Source organism: Mya arenaria, chromosome 5 (genome assembly GCF_026914265.1).
Source record: "Mya arenaria isolate MELC-2E11 chromosome 5, ASM2691426v1".
NCBI classification, from domain to species: Eukaryota; Metazoa; Mollusca; class Bivalvia; order Myida; family Myidae; genus Mya; species Mya arenaria.
Window position 1 is genome coordinate 44,575,196 of NC_069126.1, and position 13,449 is coordinate 44,588,644.

At 38.0% G+C, this 13,449-nt stretch overlaps 1 protein-coding gene across 2 annotated transcripts in view; it reads left to right on the plus strand.

The window, feature by feature from the left end:
• Positions 1-9,092, plus strand: part of LOC128235190 (uncharacterized) — a 58,121-nt gene extending 49,029 nt beyond the window's left edge. For both annotated transcript variants that reach the window (XM_052949941.1, XM_052949942.1), the window contains 11 exons: positions 187-292; positions 494-609; positions 867-1,068; positions 2,252-2,303; positions 2,823-2,934; positions 3,368-3,524; positions 3,997-4,149; positions 6,697-6,867; positions 7,351-7,492; positions 8,148-8,240; positions 8,453-9,092. In XM_052949941.1, the coding sequence (XP_052805901.1) occupies positions 187-292; positions 494-609; positions 867-1,068; positions 2,252-2,303; positions 2,823-2,934; positions 3,368-3,524; positions 3,997-4,149; positions 6,697-6,867; positions 7,351-7,492; positions 8,148-8,240; positions 8,453-8,931 (1,783 nt within the window). In that variant the 3' untranslated portion in view covers positions 8,932-9,092. The remainder of the gene's footprint in view (positions 1-186; positions 293-493; positions 610-866; positions 1,069-2,251; positions 2,304-2,822; positions 2,935-3,367; positions 3,525-3,996; positions 4,150-6,696; positions 6,868-7,350; positions 7,493-8,147; positions 8,241-8,452) is intronic.
• Positions 9,093-13,449: the final 4,357 nt, after the last annotated feature.

Genomic DNA, 13,449 nt, shown 5'->3' on the forward strand with positions numbered 1-13,449 from the left:
AAAATTTGTCATCTTTTTGTTATGCTTATATCTGAAGCATTGAAACTCTTTGCTGGTGTGAAGAAATATATCTTGTTAAGCAATTAATCATAAAGATGAAATTTGGTTAAATGTCCAAGCCAAAATTATTCTACTGGCTTCCTTTATGAAACATAAATCATGTAAAATGATCACTTGACCTTCCAGCTGCCTGAAGGTGACCCGTAGCTGTGAGGCCGTGTACTTGGCTTTTCTAGAGACCGCCTTCGCTCTGTCTGTACACTTTAATCAGATGTCTTGGAGGAGTTTAAAGGTACATAGAATGGTAACTTCATTGGCCACTTTATAAAGCAATAAGATCTTGTTGTACAATGCCAAGCATTCAAATATTTTTTTTAGGTTTTTTTCAATTTTGTGAACATAACATTATTGTGTGTAGACTTAGCCATTAATTATGAAGTACTGGTAAACATGTGTACATTCTATGCTGAATACATCAGAATTTTTCATCCAGGTCTTGGTAGTGAAAGAGTTTCTGTGCCTTCTTGACAGAGAATCCCAAATTGACATGCTGGAGTTTCTCAACTGCCATATCAGAGAACAGTCAGAAGAGACACTAGTTCTGAAGAGGTACAAGTGCAGTCTGAATAATGTTCAATCTTCTTAAAAAAAAAGAGTTTTGTATTCCACCACTGTAGCTATGAAAATGCAGTTTGTATTTCTTCGCCACAAAATGGGATTGTTTGAAAGTGCTCACACATTTTCATGTCTCATATATCCATGCCTTGATATCAATAAAACTTTGGTCACATGTGCGTCCACTTTAGTGTTAATCACTTTTTTCCACCTTTGTTCCTGTACAATAACACCATTCTATTTAACTACAGGTTATGTGCATTTGGAGAAAATGAGGCGCAGTCAGAGGTATGGGAGCAACTTCATGACCACCGCTCTGTGTTTGCGGACATGCTTATTAAGCAACAAGTTCTACGAGTCTTACACAAGCGTATGTCCCGGCTCACCAAAAGGAAGAAGAGGTTTGATGTCAAACATGACCTCCTGCCAAAAGAGCCTAAGTCACGACTTCAGGTAGGTATCTGGCATGAAAATTAGTCTTCTACTGACAGTGAAAAATGTTCATCTATTTTAATGAAATTTTGATCGAACTTGTTTTTGTTTAGTTAAACCAGAATCTAAAGACTTGCTTGTTCTACAATGATATATTTTATAATGATATATGTGATATTTTGTTATACTTCAGGGTTCGAATTTAACTTTGAGGAGCACTCGCAAAATTTTGCGAGTGCACTTTGAGGCAACTCGCAAAATGACAAATCAACTTGCAATTTTATGATTTGCTTTATTCCCTTATAATATTGTCTAATTAAAGTAGAAATTAACACCTAAGACATATTATGAATATTAAAAAGTACCAATCTTGAGTGACTCGACTACTAGAACTTGTTGATGGCTTATTCTATTTGGGGGGCATGGAAAGACTCGTCTGATGCTGGCAGATTTTTGATAACAAAGCTGTCCAATAATTTGACATTGTTCACTTTGTATATTTACCCTCGCCATCAGGTAATTTAATACCCATTCGACAAGCACGCTACAGATTTCATTAAGTCTATAAGTATTAAAAACAATAAAATAATAAATTTAAAATAAAAAAGCAACAGTAAATGAAAATGATACTTTGGACCATGAAATATATCGATCAACGAAGTCTATTCATTTTGACAGTTGGGCGGAAATGTATTCAAAGGATGATGGGGTTTATATATAGTGCGCAAAAGCGCTAAATTTAGCCAATGATTGAGCTAGGTGATTACGTCATTCGTATTTACTTTGTATTATGCACGCCTCGGAGCATCCCGGAAAGATTCGAGATAACACTCGGCATTTTCCGTATTTGTTCTATTTTTGAAAACCTACTAGAGTGTGACTCTGTACTGTCTTCTTTATACCGGTAATGTAAACATGCCACTTATAGGCTGTTTACACTCGACTACATAGCGGAATTAAGTTCATGTTTATTCTACTTTCCTTTTAACATTTTGTGGTGTAGAAAAAGCCACTCGCAGAATTTTGCGAGCTTGAATAAAAGTCACTCGCAATTTCCAAATGTCGCTCGCATTTTGCGAGTATGCGAGTCTAAATTCGAACCCTGTACTTGATGTACAACTTGGTAACAAATACATGTTTGTGTTTTGATGTTTCCAATTGTTTGCCTCTGATCTACAGTATGCTATGTATCGCTACTTTCTAGATTATGGTGGAAAAGAGGAAAGGTGTGTTACCTGAGGTGCATGAAGGTGGAGGTACTGGTGACGCACATGTATACTTCTCTTCCAATGGCATAAAAAATATTTTTTTAGCATTAAAGGGACTGGCTCACAGATGTGTTTTAAACATTATTGCAGTTTACTTTATTTTTTTACCTTAATGAACAAACAACAATTGGCAGATTTAGAATAAATTGAGCAGAATTTTGTGAATCCAAGCCTAAAATGGTTCTTTAATATTAATAGTGTTCCTAAAGCTTTTGGCAAAAATGGGCATTACCTGTCACATTTTTAAATATTTGTTCACAATTGAGCTCTAATCTGACATGCAATTAAGCATTCAATATTTATGAGAAAAATGAGTTGATTAAATATTGATTGTTTTTGCAATTATTACAGCCTAAATAAAAATATTGTTACTCTTTTAATCTGACAGTTAAACAAATCACCGTGTCGATCAATCAATCCATTAATCTATCAATAAACTGATCAATCACTTTTGAATGCCTTACGATAGAGCTAGATCATCTACATAATTGTTTATTTCTCATGCAGGCCCGCAAGTGCACTTTGCAGAAGGTCAGGAAACACTCACCCAAGAACAGCTGAAAGAGAAATCTGCAGACATAGGAAGGCAGGTGGAGGGCTTTCGCGCTTTGCATCATAGGTGGGTAGGTTACTGCTGAAAAGATTACAGTATTGTAATACTGTTACCTTTGTCATATGGATTATTTATAGCAGCTAAGGATTTGGAAGCATTGACAAAAACATCCTTGTTAATATAATTCTGAATTATTTATCTCATCATACCCGCAGGTATGAACATGTGGGGCTATAAAGGAGATGCACTGTAGCAGGTCTTATTACATCCAACTTTTTCATCATTATTGAATATCAGGTACACATAGGTACATGGTAGACAAAAGATTGCTCCAATACTCTCCCATCGTTCTTACTGCACTATTTCAAGAGTTATGCCCCTTGTGAAAATTAAGTCTCCATTCCTGTCATGCAACACTCCAAGTCAACTCTGATTACAGCAGCAGTGTTTACATATCAATGCAGTTGTAAAACAGTATCGTTCTTATTTATTTTTGAAGGTTAAGTATGAAGTGGAAGCAAGAAGGGTTGCGCCCGGATATTGAGGGAGGGCGACTATTGGCCCAGTCAGCCCTGGTACCGTCAGTCGTGGTTTGTTCAGGTGATACACAACCTCCCCCAGGCAAATACAAGTTTGACACTGTCCTGAAGCTCAAGGTAAAACTAATATATTAGCTGTTATTAGGTAAATGAACTTTTTGAAATGAAGTACTTCATTGTATAAACCTGGTTAATTTTGTGGTTTTCAAAGTGAGCTAGAAGGTTTATTACTTGGTCAATATTTATCCAATACTTTTAAAAAGTGTAACCTTTTTTATATAGTGGAAGAACTGTTGTTTTATTTCAGTGCATTTATAACACCAATTAGCATAGATGATGCTACGATGAAACAAATGGAAATACACACATGTATTATATTAAGTAAAACAATAAAGTTTGATGTAAATCGATTACTTTTGATAACAAGCTATTTTCGCTGTTTGACCAGCCATCAGTGATTATTGATATTTGATTATATGTGATCATTTTGCCATCACTAGCTGTAACAACCTTTTACATGGCAGAGATTGGTTCAGATGGTCTAGTCATGAGATATAAGTAACTAATGGATTTTCCCTCATTTACCCAGAGAGTGGAGGCCCTTATGTGCCAGTTCTACGAGGTGACAGTCCAGGACATGGCTAAGATTATGCTGCTCTCCATAGAAACAGACTTTGACATGGCCAAGATCAGTCCAGAAAGTCCTGTTCTAGGCTGTGTCATTGAGAATATCATCATTAAGGTACCGATAAAAATGAACATGGTCATATAAGGTAAATTATGGAGACAACATGCAGTACTGTTCTTTGCGTATTTTTCTAAGTAGACTATAACATATAATCCCATGCTGTTTCCCTAACATACAAGCCCAACAAACAAAAAGGACATAAATTAAGCAACAGTAAAAAGGCGCAATTTGTAAGTGCCTGATTGAAATACTTTTATTATAATCCACATTATGTGGTATAAAAAATGTACACTTATTGGTTAAAAAATGTATCATTTATATGTCATGATCTTAGCTTCCCTAATTTGGAGACTTATCATGCTTTGTTTCCCAAAAAAAATCACATGTTCAGGGAGATTAACAAAATATTGGTAAAAAAATCATTGTAATTATGTAATAGGCAGACACCATGTACCATGTGTTGGTAGCGGGGCTCCTAAACTTTTCAACCTCAATCGGTCTGGAAACTATAAAAAAAAAGAAAAGAATTTGGACCAATTTTCTGTTCCTGAAATTGTACATGGTAAACATTGATCCAGACCGGCACATTGTCAGTCTAGAAGCTCTGGTTGGAAGATGATGGTTTTGATATCATGGCAGAGGAAGTGGAAAAGGAACTGTTAAGCTACACATTGGTCCTAAACATATCACACAAGTTTTCTTTCTATGTTACAGGTGGACACCATTTCCCATGTATTGCAAGAAGATGTGTTCAATATCATGGCAGAGGAAGTGGAAAAGGAACTGTTAAGCTACACATTGGTCATAAACATATCTCACAAGTCTTCTTTCTATGTTACCGGTGGACACCATGTCCCATGTATTGCAAGAAGATGTGTTCAATATCATGGCAGGGGAAGTGAATCAGGAACTGCTCAGGAACAAACTGGACCTAGACATAACGCACAAGTCTTCTTTCTATGTTACAGGTGGACACCCTGTCCCATGTATTGCAAGAAGATGTGTGTGATATCATGGCAGGGGAAGTGAATCAGGAACTGCTCAGGAACAAACTGGACCTAGACATAACGCACAAGTCTTCTTTCTATGTTACAGGTGGACACCCTGTCCCATGTATTGCAAGAAGATGTGTGTGATATCATGGCAGGGGAAGTGAATCAGGAACAAACTGGACCTAGACATAACGCACAAGTCTTCTTTCTATGTTACCGGTGGACACCCTGTCCCATGTATTGCAAGAAGATGTGTTCAATATCATTGCAGGGGAAGTGAATCAGGAACTGCTCAGGAACAAATTGGACCTAGACATAACGCACAAGTCTTCTTTCTATGTTACCGGTGGACACCATGTCCCATGTATTGCAAGAAGATGTGTTCAATATCATGGCAGGGGAAGTGAATCAGGAACTGCTCAGGAACAAACTGGACCTAGACATAACGCACAAGTCTTCTTTCTATGTTACAGGTGGACACCCTGTCCCATGTATTGCAAGAAGATGTGTTCAATATCATGGCAGGGGCAGTGAATCAGGAACTGCTCAGGAACAAACTGGACCTAGACATAACGCACAAGTCTTCTTTCTATGTTACAGGTGGACACCCTGTCCCATGTATTGCAAGAAGATGTGTGTGATATCATGGCAGGGGAAGTGAATCAGGAACTGCTCAGGAACAAACTGGACCTAGACATAACGCACAAGTCTTCTTTCTATGTTACAGGTGGACACCCTGTCCCATGTATTGCAAGAAGATGTGTGTGATATCATGGCAGGGGAAGTGAATCAGGAACTGCTCAGGAACAAACTGGACCTAGACATAACGCACAAGTCTTCTTTCTATGTTACAGGTGGACACCCTGTCCCATGTATTGCAAGAAGATGTGTTCAATATCATGGCAGAGGCAGTGAACATGGAACTGTTCAGAAACCCATTGGACCTAGACATATCTCACAAGTCTTCTTTCTATGTTACCGGTGGACACCATGTCCCATGTATTGCAAGAAGATGTGTTCAATATCATGGCAGGGGCAGTGAACAAGGAACTGCTCAGAAACACACTGGACCTAGACATTTTTCACAAGTCTTCTTTCTATGTTACAGGTGGACACCCTATCCCATGTATTGCAAGAAGATGTGTTCAATATCATGGCAGCGGCAGTGAATCAGGAACTGCTCAGGAACAAACTGGACCTAGACATATTTCACAAGTCTTCTTTCTATGTTACAGGTGGACACCCTGTCCCATGTATTGCAAGGAGATGTGTTCAATATCATGGCAGGGGAAGTGAATCAGGAACTGCTCAGGAACAAACTGGACCTAGACATAACGCACAAGTCTTCTTTCTATGTTACAGGTGGACACCCTGTCCCATGTATTGCAAGAAAATGTGTGTGATATCATGGCAGCGGCAGTGAATCAGGAACTGCTCAGGACCCATTGAACCTAGACATATCTCACAAGTCTTCTATGTTACAGATGGACACCCTGTCCCATGTATTGCAAGAAAATGTGTGTGATATCATGGCAGCGGCAGAACCAGGAACTGCTCAGAAACACATTGAACCTAGACATATCTCACAAGTCTTCTTTCTATGTTACAGGTAGACACCATGTCCCATGTATTGCAAGAAGATGTGTTCGATATCATGACAATGGCAGTGAACCAGGAACTGCTCAGAAACACACTGGACCTAGACCACGCTCACATGTCCTCTATCTCCATCATGAAGAAATCGCAGTCCATCATGAACTGGAGTGGAATGAACTTGGAGGTAGGTTAGGCTGTGTAAGGTTATGGAGTGGAACTAACCTGGAGATAGGGAAGGTATGTTGTAGTGGAGTGGAATACACTTGGAAGAAAGATGGCTGTATCAGGTTCTTGTCTTTTGATTATAGGGCTTAGGTTTGTCATATTTTGTGCCCACAATCAAACATTTTAGGGCTTTATCCAGTCCCCTATTGAAGATGGTTCATTTTGAGATCTATTTGAATTGCAATCAAACATTGATTTGCCAGGATGAAAGCTACCGCAATATATTACAAGATCAATAGCCCAAAGTCAACTAGTAATTTTTCACTAAAGGCTGTTTATCAATCTAATTGATAAAATAGGTATACCCCTATAACCCTTTCGTTATAAAAACATGTAATGTGTTTATAGTTAGGAAAGTCATTCTTGATATGTCATATTCAATCTTTACTTGCTTCTCAAAGAAAAATGATTACTTCAGAACTGCTCTAATTTTATTTTTCAGAATATCACAAGCTCTGAGATGATCCACATCCAAGAGGAGCTTGCAGCAGAGGGCCAGGCTGTCGAGGTCGCTAAGGTGCTTGATTACTTCTCCGACAAGCCTGGCCCTCAAACAAATGTCAACAACTCCAGTATACAGCAAGGTGTTTGAATATTCTGAAATAAGAATCACTGAATTGTTCAAACTTCTTTTCAGGCCCTAATTTCTTGATAGTTCATATAAAGTCCCTTTTGACACTGAGGATCAAGCTAAGTACACTTCTTTGTTTTGGTAGAATTTGTGTAATACTAGTATGTTCATTTTGAAAAGTTAAGGCTTTTAAAAGAATTTTTCTTCATGATTATCAACTGTTTTTTTGTTAATTTAATAATTAATAAAGCTCAAAACAGTAGGATACTTTAGCTTGTTATGCTTCATATTTTCACTGTCAACTTTGATTGCAAGCCTGACTCGTGACCAATGTAGACATTATGCAAATTACATTAGTCTGTGATAATGTTTGTTTTTTAGCATGTCTGTTTTCCAAAGAAAAGGTTGAGGTATTGTCATAACCTTGGCATTGTTGTTGCTTCCGCATACACAATTTTTAATCTTGGCCATATTTCCAAAACAGTTCTAGATACCCAAATGTATTTTGATGCTCATGTTGCATATTCAGCAAGGCAAAAACTTTGGCTTTAATAAATGTTATGCCCCTTCTTTGACTCAATAACAACAGACAAGTGTTGGTGTTTGCTCAGCGGTACTGCCATTGTCACTTTCCAATGTTTACAGTTCACATATTCCTCCCATTTCAGACATCAGTTACAGTGGAAACAATATGACTGTGGTGCAAGAGATGACCACTGAAAATGAGGAGAAAACTTGGTCCATCAAACACATACTTCAAGGTATGGTGTAGTTTAACCAGAGCATGGTTGTAAAGATATCACAAGTTGAACTCTTTCAAGTTTTGTTGTTTTTTCAAATTCTGTATCATTTATAGATGAAAATGATTAATCTGGGAGATGATATACACATTTAACACAGATCAAACATGTATAAGAATACTGAATTCTGAATTAAGTTCATATATAAAATGTTGGCACTTGTCTAATTCCAGCCTGGCTGCCGTTGAAGGAATATGTCCAGTTTATCCTTGGAGAAGAGGTAATCCACAGCCAAGTCACCCAGCTCAATTACCTAGAGCGATGCAAGGAAACATTGGACTTTCTTCAGAAGCAACACCTAGCCAACGTGGTTGACTCATACTTCATGCTTGAGGAGGGGGATGATAGTCATACTCTACTAAAAGCGGGGCTGTATCAGCTAGAGCATGACTGTATGGGGGAGGATCGTAAGCCCCTTCCTGGCTTTGTGAAATCACTCTCCATCTTTGTCATGCTGTTTGTTATGCTGTTTTCTGTCATCTATGTAAGTGTGGCCGTTGGCCAGTTGTCCACTGTGGATCTTCAAGAGTATTTATGCTATTATGCTATGGCTGTAGGCATATATGGCTTTGGGCTGGAGACTGTGAGGGGGGTGTTGGTGTCACTGTATGTGTCTTGGCTTTATGAAAGGCTGTGGAAACGCCATAGCTGAGAAGTTCTGATTGCAAAAGACATTGATCAAAACGTCTTTGACTAGTTATATGTTTGTGTTAAATATCAAACCACACTCTGTTTGACTAGTTATATGTTTGTGTTAAATATCAAACCATACTCTGTTTGACTAGTTATATGTTTGTGTTAAATATCAAACCACACTCTGTTTGACTAGTTATATGTTTGTGTTAAATATCAAACCACACTCTGTTGAACTATTTATGTATCCTCAATAAATCATGTCACTTCTTTAGTTACCATTCCAAGCATTTCCAGAATAGGTTGGGCCAAAAAAATGGTTTGGTTAGGGTTACATTCTTTTCAAAAACAGTTAGGGTAGCTAGGTTTTTTATGCCCCCACAAAGTGGCGGCATATAGGGTTGCCCTTGTCCGTACGTACGTCTGTCTGTCTGTACGTACGTACGTCCCGAAGATTGTTTCCGATCTAATTCTTGAAAACCGTTTGTCCAATCCTCACCAAACTTTAAACACATGTTTGTGACCATAATATCTTGATCAAGTTCGATAGTCATGGAAATCGCTTTAGTCATTTAGGAGTTACGACCCTTTTTTGCCAAAAATACTTCAAAAATATATGTTTCCAATCTAATTCTTGAAAAGTATGTGTCCAATCCTCACCAAACTTTACATACATGATTGTGACCATAATATCTTGATCAAGTTCGATAGCCATGGAAATCGCTTTTGTCATTTAGGAGTTACGGCCCTTTATTTGCAAAAAAAGACTTGAAAAATACGTCCCGAAGATTGTTTCCGATCTAATTCTTGAAAACTGTTTGTCCAATCCTCACCAAACTTTTAACACATGTTTGTGACCATAATACCTTGATCAAGTTCGATAGCCATGGAAATCGCTTTAATCATTTAGGAGTTAGGGCCCTTTATTTCCCAACAATACTTAAAAAATATCTTATCCGATCTAATTTTTAGATCCCTTGTGCAGATTATCCTGAATAATCATTATGGCTTATTTTCTGTGACAAAAAATCGAAGTGGGGGCATCCGTGTCCTATGGACACATTTCTAGTTTATTAAGGCTTTATTTAACGACGTTGTAAAAGCCATATTCTGTATACAGCTGTTATTATGCCCCCGAAGGTGGGCATATTAAAATCGCACCGTCCGTCCGTCCGTCTCAATTACTCAGAATATTATGGACAGATTTTAAAATAACTTGCCACATGTGTTCGGCATACCAAGACGACGTGTGGCGTGCAAGAACCGTTTTCCTACCTCTAAGGTCAAGGTCACACTTAGGTGTTTATTCACAATGGAATGCTGCATATAAGGACATAGAGTATAGGTTGTCGTGTCCGGGCTGTAACTTTCCCTTGTATGGACAGATTTTAAAATAACTTGCCACATGTGTTCGGCATACGAAGAGGACGTGTTGCGTGCAAGAACCGTGTCCCTACCTCTAAGGTCAAGGTCACACTTAGTGTTTATTCACAATGGAATGCTCCATATAAGGACATAGAGTATAGGTTGTCGTGTCCGGGCTGTAACTTTCCCTTGTATGGACAGATTTTAAAATAACTTGCCACATGTGTTCGGCATACCAAGACGATGTGTCGCGTGCAAGAACTGTGTCCCTACCTCTAAGGTCAAGGTCACACTTAGGTGTTTATTCACAATGGAATGTTCCATATAAGGACATAGAGTATAGGTTGTCGTGTCCGGGCTGTAACTTTCCCTTGTATGGACAGATTTTAAAATAACTTGCCACATGTGTTCGGCATACCAAGATGACGTGTCGTGTGCAAGAACCGTGTCCCTACCTCTAAGGTCAAGGTCACACTTAGGTGTTTATTCACAATGGAATGCTGCATATAAGGACATAGAGTATAGGTTGTCGTGTCCAGGCTGTAACTTTCCCTTGTATGGACAGATTTTAAAATAACTTGCCACATGTGTTCGGCATACGAAGAGGACGTGTTGCGTGCAAGAACTGTGTCCCTACCTCTAAGGTCAAGGTCACACTTAGGTGTTTATTCACAATGGAATGCTCCATATAAGGACATAGAGTATAGGTAGTTGTGTCCAGGCTGTAACTTTCCCTTGTATGGACAGATTTTAAAATAACTTGCCACATGTGTTCGGCATACCAAGACGACGTGTCGCGTGCAAGAACCGTGTCCCTACCTCTAAGGTCAAGGTCACACTTAGGTGTTTATTCACAATGGAATGCTCCATATAAGGACATAGAGTATAGGTTGTCGTGTCCGGGCTGTAACTTTCCCTTGTATGGACAGATTTTAAAATAACTTGCCACATGTGTTCGGCATACCAAGACGACGTGTGGCGTGCAAGAACCCTTTCCCTACCTGTAAGGTCAAGGTCACACTTAGGTGTTTATTCACAATGGAATGCTGCATATAAGGACATAGAGTATAGGTTGTCGGGTCCGGGCTGTAACTTTCCCTTGTATGGACATATTTTAAAATGACTTGCCACATGTGTTCGGCATACAAACGACGTGTCGCATGACAGACCCGTGTCCCTATCTCTAAGGTCAAGGTCACACTTGGGTGTTTATTCACAATGGAATGCTGCATATATAAGGACATAACAGTGTCGGTTGTCAAGTATGGGTGGTATTTTTTTATGTTTAGAGGCAATTTAAAATAACTTGCCATATGTATTTGACATGTAAAGGCAAGATCAACTTTTCATGTACTGACCTTGTTCATAGGTCAATGTCACAATCGGGGGCATTCGTCACATACTGTGACAGCTCTTGTTTTTAATAATAAAATAAATAAAAAATACCAACAGACTTTAAAAACGTAAGGGAGGGTGCCTATTTCGTAGGTAGGGTCAGGTAACCTGAACCATAAGTAGGGTTTTTTTATGCCCTGGCAAGGAAATAAAAAAAACTGGAAATGTTGTTAAAGGACTTATGTATCCTCTTAACAGGATGCAATCTCAAGATATTTTAAGTAAGAGTAAAAGCATTAGAAATTACTATATTTTAGCATTGTCATCTCTTAACTGAATTCCATTCAATAGTTTCACAGATTGGCTTTAGATACCCAGTAAATGTGTTTGAATAAAATCAAAGAACAAGGGGAGTTGCTTTTGCTTGAAAGTACCACCCCGAGTTACAATTACAGATTGTAATCTATAGATTTTTAATCAAATTTTTATGTTGTTACAGAGTTATGCTTTGAAGAAAATCAGATTACAAGAACAGATAACTTTTGCCTAACGGTTTCAAATCCTGTGCTGTGCACAACTTAACATTGCTATCTATCAATGTTTAAAGTTTCATTTAGATTCCTGAGGAGGCATAACTGAGGAAAAAATGAAAGAATTTTGAAAAAAATATGACCAAAGATTTTAATATGACAAGTGCGCAGTGCACTTTCATCAATGTTTATAGCGTCATTAAAGTCCTACCCAAATTTTCAAAGTGAAGCTGTTGAAAAATTTATTTAAAATAGTTTAAAGTACAAGGGGAGATGACTGAGTTCACATTGATATCTATAATTGTGTTAAGTTTTAAACAGTTCCTTTGAAAAATTTCTGAGTAATGCCCAGAACAAATTTTGTTATAAAAAAGAATTGGGCAAGGGGAGATAACTTTGCAACAAAGGGCCATATACTTCTTATTCTTGAGACCCAACAATAGCCACACATTTAGAAATTCAGAAAAGTGCGATGAGAGGGACATAATTGTCACAATGGCAGTCCTGTGTATGTGCTTGCATCAGGGCGGTAGTGCATCCATCCGGACTAAATCGTGCTGTATCTTGATGGTGCACAATAGGATTTTCCAAAAAACTTGCCATGAAGTTTCACTATGATGAGGTTGCATGTCACGCACAAGACACAGGTCTGTACCTTGAAAGGTCAAGGTCACACTTGAAGGTAAAAAGTTCAAAAAATGTCTATGTCAAAGTTTCTTTCACTGGCCTCAACAGGTTGCCTGTTGGCGTCTAGTTGTTAATACATTGGCAGTCACAGGACTTGTCATTAATTACACTCCAAAAATGTAGACAATATAAATATTGTTGATCATATCAAATAATTGTGCTTAATATGAAATACTTATTTAACACTGGAATTCCTGTATTGTGTCACGGGTCAGCAGCACCTATAACTTTCTAGTTTAGGTTATCGTGATCTTTGACTTATTGACTCCAGAATCATAGTGGTCATCTTCTGACAATGATGTTCATAGGTTGTTGGATTGGAACAAATCCCCTGTAACTTGCAATTATCTGGTGACCTTTATCCCCATCAATAATGGTCATCTACTGGCATTGACCTATGTGCATACAAAGTTTGAAGACTACACAAAGTTGTGCTAATGTTACATATGGGTGCTTTTCAAAATAATGAGGCAAAAGTGTGACATAGGGGTTGAAAATTCAAACCCAGTTTTCATGATTGTCACCTATTTTACATGAAAGTAAATACTTCAAATTACACAGAAATACCTTTGAGAAAGTATCAGGAAATACAAATAAAAAAATATTTTGACCTTAAATCC